Source organism: Triticum aestivum, chromosome 5D (genome assembly GCF_018294505.1).
Source record: "Triticum aestivum cultivar Chinese Spring chromosome 5D, IWGSC CS RefSeq v2.1, whole genome shotgun sequence".
NCBI classification, from domain to species: Eukaryota; Viridiplantae; Streptophyta; class Magnoliopsida; order Poales; family Poaceae; genus Triticum; species Triticum aestivum.
Genome location: NC_057808.1, coordinates 12,250,925 through 12,255,330, shown reverse-complemented (window position 1 = coordinate 12,255,330; position 4,406 = coordinate 12,250,925). Strand labels below are relative to the sequence as shown.

The window sequence follows — 4,406 nt, the reverse complement described above, 5'->3', positions numbered from 1 at the left end:
ACAACCGTTAATCCATAAAGAATGTCATCAATTACGAAAACCACACATGGGGGCACCATGCTCTTTCAGCAGCTCGTCGGCGAGCCTCTATCGGCCATCAAGTGTGATGATTGCTGGAGGCTGGTGCTACGCCTCAATCGTCTTGACCACGGACAAAACATCCTAGATGGGTTTTCTACAAGTTGAAATGGACGGAGTGAGTGCAATCAACTAGATGTTCTTGAGATTTGTTACAATTTGAAACTCATTGTTTGATTTAATTTTTATGTAGAAAGGATGTTTGTTCTGGTATTGAAAAAACAGTACATTGATCTATTGATAAAGAAAACTCTACTAGATGTTGGTGCACTAGTTGTTAGAGATGAGACTACGAGAAGCACAATGTTCATGTTTGAGAAGGCAGAGAAGAAACAAGTGTCAAGCTTGAGAAGCCAAGAGAGAAGAGCAACAATGTAGACAATGAACATGAGATGGAAAAAGTACTGATTGGACTATTAGGCACGGTCAAATAAATTTGTGTATTTTTCAAGAAGTTAAGTTTTGGAGGTTTAGTTAAAATATTTTTTTTTAGAGAAGCAAATATAAGGAGTCAGAGGATGATCATATAGAGCCTAAATTTTAAGGGACACTCTAATCCATCGGTCCACGGCCCACCTGGGAGAGACATGGAAGAAGTGAATGAAACTATTTCTCATCCTACCCCATAAAAAAATTCTCGTCCTCTATTGGAAGAATTGATTTTAGCCCCCCCCCCCAAAAGCTCGTCTGCCTTCGATCTTATGCTCCTTTCTTTGGTTGCCTTGCTCTCAACCCCCTCCGATACAACATGTCTTTTGCAGATTGACCCCTTGGCGCTGTTATCTGCTCAGTTAGCTACTACTCCCTCCGTTCCTAAATATAAGTCCTTTTAGACATTTCAAATGGTCTACAACATATGGATGTATGTAGACATATTTTAGAATGTAGATTCATTCATTTTGCTCCGTCTATAGTCACTTGTGGGAATCTCGAAAAGACTTATATCTGGGAATGGAGGGAGTAGTAATGAACAAAATACTGGTCTTATAATATTTCGATTTGACAAATAGGGCAGTTTCCTCAAGACCCCAGCCCACACACAAGACAGAGCCGCCACTCGTTCCTTCTTTTCCCCCTTCTCGTCATAGCTAGCGACCGGCCTCCAGAAGTGAATGAAACTATCTGTTCAGTTAGGTACTACTCCCCCCATTCCTAAATATAAGTCTTTCTAATAGATTTCACTATAGACTACATAGGGAGCAAAATGAGTGAACCTATACTTTAAAATGTGTCTATATACATCCGAATGTATTCTCTATAATATTTCAATTTGACAAATATGGCAGTTTCCCGAAGACCCCAGCCCACACGCGAGACAGAGCCGCCGCTCGTTCCTTCTTTTCCCCCTTCTCGTCATATCTAGCGACCAGCCGCCAGAACCGCCTTGCCCCGCCATCCGTCGCCCCTGCTGCTCCGCCGCGTTTCCTCCCCATCCGCCGCCCTCCATTGCCTCCCCAAGGTAAGGCAAGCTTCTCCCCTTCCGTTTCCATGGATTTTGCGTCTTTCCTCTTGTACGTTGTCTAAATCGTTGAAACCCTAGGTACCGAGGGGGATTGACATGGGGATTTGAGTGGGAGAGGTTGGATCTACAAAGTGGTGTGTGGATCTGAAAAGGTGAGAACATATTTTGTGGCTGGGACATCCAGGGGAGGTGATACATCTATTTATTCTCATTTCTATTTGATGCTTATATACTAACAACTTTGTTAAACATGCCAGCAAGAGTAGATGGATTGAAGGCGAGCGGACCCCTCTGTCTTCTCTCTTTCTTCGCAGAGCCGCCGCTCGTTCTTTCTTTCCCCCCTTCTCGTCATATCGACAAGCCGCCAGAACCGCCTTGCCCCGCCATCCGTCGCCCCTGCTGCTCCGCCGTGTTTCCTCCCCATCCGCCGCCCTCCATTGCCGCCCCAAGGTAAGGCAAGTTTCTCCCCTTCCGTTTCCATGGATTTTGCGTCTTTCCTCTTGTACGTTGTCTAAATCGTCGAAACCCTAGGTATCGAGGGGGATTGACATGGGGATTTGAGTGGGAGAGGTTGGATCTGCAAAGGGGTGTGTGGATCTGAAAAGGTGATAACATATTTTATGGCTCGGACATCCAGGGGAGGTGATACATCTATTTATTTTCATTTCTATTTGATGCTTATCTACTAACAAATTTGTTAAACATGCCAGCAAGAGTAGATGGATTGAAGGCGAGCGGACCCCTCTGTCTTCTCTCTTTCTTCATAGAGTCGTCGCTCGTTCTTTCTTTCCCCCTTCTCGTCATATCTAGCGACACGACGCGAGAACCGCCTTGCCCCGCCGTCCGCCGCCCCTGCTGCTTTGCCGCGTTTCCTCCCCATCCGCCGCCCTCCCTCTATTGCCGCCCCAAGGTAAGGCAAGCTTCTCCCCTTCCGTTTCCATGGATTTTGTGCCGTTCCTCTTGTGTGTTGTCTAAATCGTCGAAACTCTAGGTACTGAGGGATTTGAGCGGGAGAGGTTGGATCTGCAAAGAGGTGCGTGGATCTGAAAAGGTGAAAAATTATTTTGTGGCTGGGACATCCAAAGAAGGTGCGATATGTCTGTTTATTCTCATTTCTATTTGATTGTTGTGTGTAGTAACAAATTTGTCAAACATGGCAGCAAGAGGCCCATTCCCCCTTCGTGCTTTCCGATGTTCCCTAGATCCGAACGTCAGATGCCGCCGCCGGCGGCGGCGGCCGACTGGTCGGGCGTCCACGAAGACATCCTCAGCCGCATCTTCCTCTCGCTCGCATGCATCGGCGACCGGGTCAGGTTCTCCGCCGTCAACCAGCAATGGCGCGGCGTCGCGCTGCAAAACCCGCCGCCGCTCCCCTGGCTCCTCATGCCCTCCACCGCCGGGACCTCCTGCCACCGGATCTTCGGCGGGTTCGCCGACCCGCAGCCGCCCCTCGCCGGCGCCGTCCGCGGGGCGCGTTTCTGCGGCTCCTCTCCGGGCGGCTGGTCCGTGGTCGTGCTCCACCAGTGGCACGGCCACGCCCTGCTCAACCTCCGCTCCGGCGAGCGCGTTCCCCTCCCGGACCACGTGCGCGTCACCCTGAACGGCGGGCGCGCCCCGCCGAACTTCAACGTCATCAGGTGCCCCATAATGGTCCGCGCGGCCGCCGTGTCCGCGCCGCCGCCGTCGGCTGCCTGCGTCGTCGCTGCCCTGACGACAGGCCAGACCACCATGGCGTTCTGGCGCCCGGGCATGGACTGCTGGTCGCCGGCGCCGCTGGGGGCTCCGTGTGACTCCCAGGACCTGACGTACCACGACGGATGCTTCTGGGCCGTCAACCCCTGGGAGCAGCTCTTCTGCTACAAGCCGGAGATTGCCGGCGCAGACGGTGCGCTTACTGTTCAACATCTTGTCTACCAGTGCTGTGCTGACCAGATGACCCCGCCGGCGCCCGGGGAGATCGTCTCCCGCTACCTCCTGCCTGCCGCCTCCGGTGAAGATTTGTTAATGGTGAAGAGGTTCATCGATCCAGCGAGAGGCGGCACTAGGCGGTTCGAGGTCTTCAGGCTAGAGAAGCAACTTGGCAGAACCTCCTGGCGATTGTACAAGATGGAGGGGCAGGTGCTCTTTGTCGGCCAGAGCTGCTCCAAGGCCTTCGACACAGGGCGCAGCGGCAACCCGGGCTACATCTACTTCCTTGACGATGTCTATGGTGGCCGTCCGATGAGTGTCCTCCAGCAGAATGAATATCCCTGCACCGACATGGGTGGTTGGAGTTGCTCCCCTGACGACGAGGAAATCAAGCGCTGCCTGCCATGGGCGCATCCCTCGGACAGCTCACCGTCCATTTGGTACCTCCATTGATCTACCAGGAGTTGGCATCTAGGTTTCGATCTCATCATATTTCCATATTTTTATTTAGAGTCTTTGTTGCCCATCAACATATGCCATGCTCCGGGTCAGTGTCTCGGTTTGTTGTCTTCGTTGCTGTGGTCGTTGTTGCTCTTGTTGTAAACTTGTAATATGGGAAACTGGAAGTTACATATACAGTTTGTTGTATGTACTCTACTTAATCTGAAGATTGTTTTCAAACTCAACTCATCAATGAAACTCTGAACTCTTCAGACTACTACCTGTCTATACATGCTGTTTGATATATATATGCTTCTCCCTTAATTCTGGCTCCTAGCTAGTATTTCACTTATGCAAGATATTCTGTCGTGAATTCAACTTGAGAGTTGAGATTCATATAAAGTGCTGAAATAATATTTTTCAGTATTAGATGATGCTACTGAATATGTTATGTGTGTTCAGGTATACAGCAACTAGCACTAATTGTCTGTTGAGGACTGTATGTAGTCTCTAGGTG

The 4,406-nt window shown here is 50.1% G+C and overlaps 1 protein-coding gene across 3 annotated transcripts; it reads left to right on the top strand.

The window, feature by feature from the left end:
• Positions 1-1,334: 1,334 nt before the first annotated feature.
• Positions 1,335-4,166, top strand: LOC123119119 (uncharacterized). 3 transcript variants are annotated; one of them, XM_044538809.1, is made up of 7 exons: positions 1,335-1,537; positions 1,619-1,692; positions 1,798-1,990; positions 2,072-2,145; positions 2,251-2,450; positions 2,532-2,628; positions 2,701-4,166. In XM_044538809.1, the coding sequence occupies exon 7, from the start codon at positions 2,732-2,734 to the stop codon at positions 3,899-3,901; it is 1,170 nt and encodes a 389-aa protein (XP_044394744.1). In that variant the 5' UTR covers positions 1,335-1,537; positions 1,619-1,692; positions 1,798-1,990; positions 2,072-2,145; positions 2,251-2,450; positions 2,532-2,628; positions 2,701-2,731; the 3' UTR covers positions 3,902-4,166. The 3 variants fall into 3 exon arrangements, with proteins under 3 accessions (XP_044394744.1, XP_044394743.1, XP_044394745.1); XM_044538808.1 differs by having other exon boundaries at positions 2,072-2,182; XM_044538810.1 differs by lacking the exons at positions 1,335-1,537; positions 1,798-1,990; positions 2,072-2,145 and having other exon boundaries at positions 1,674-1,692.
• The last annotated feature ends 240 nt before the right edge of the window (positions 4,167-4,406 follow it).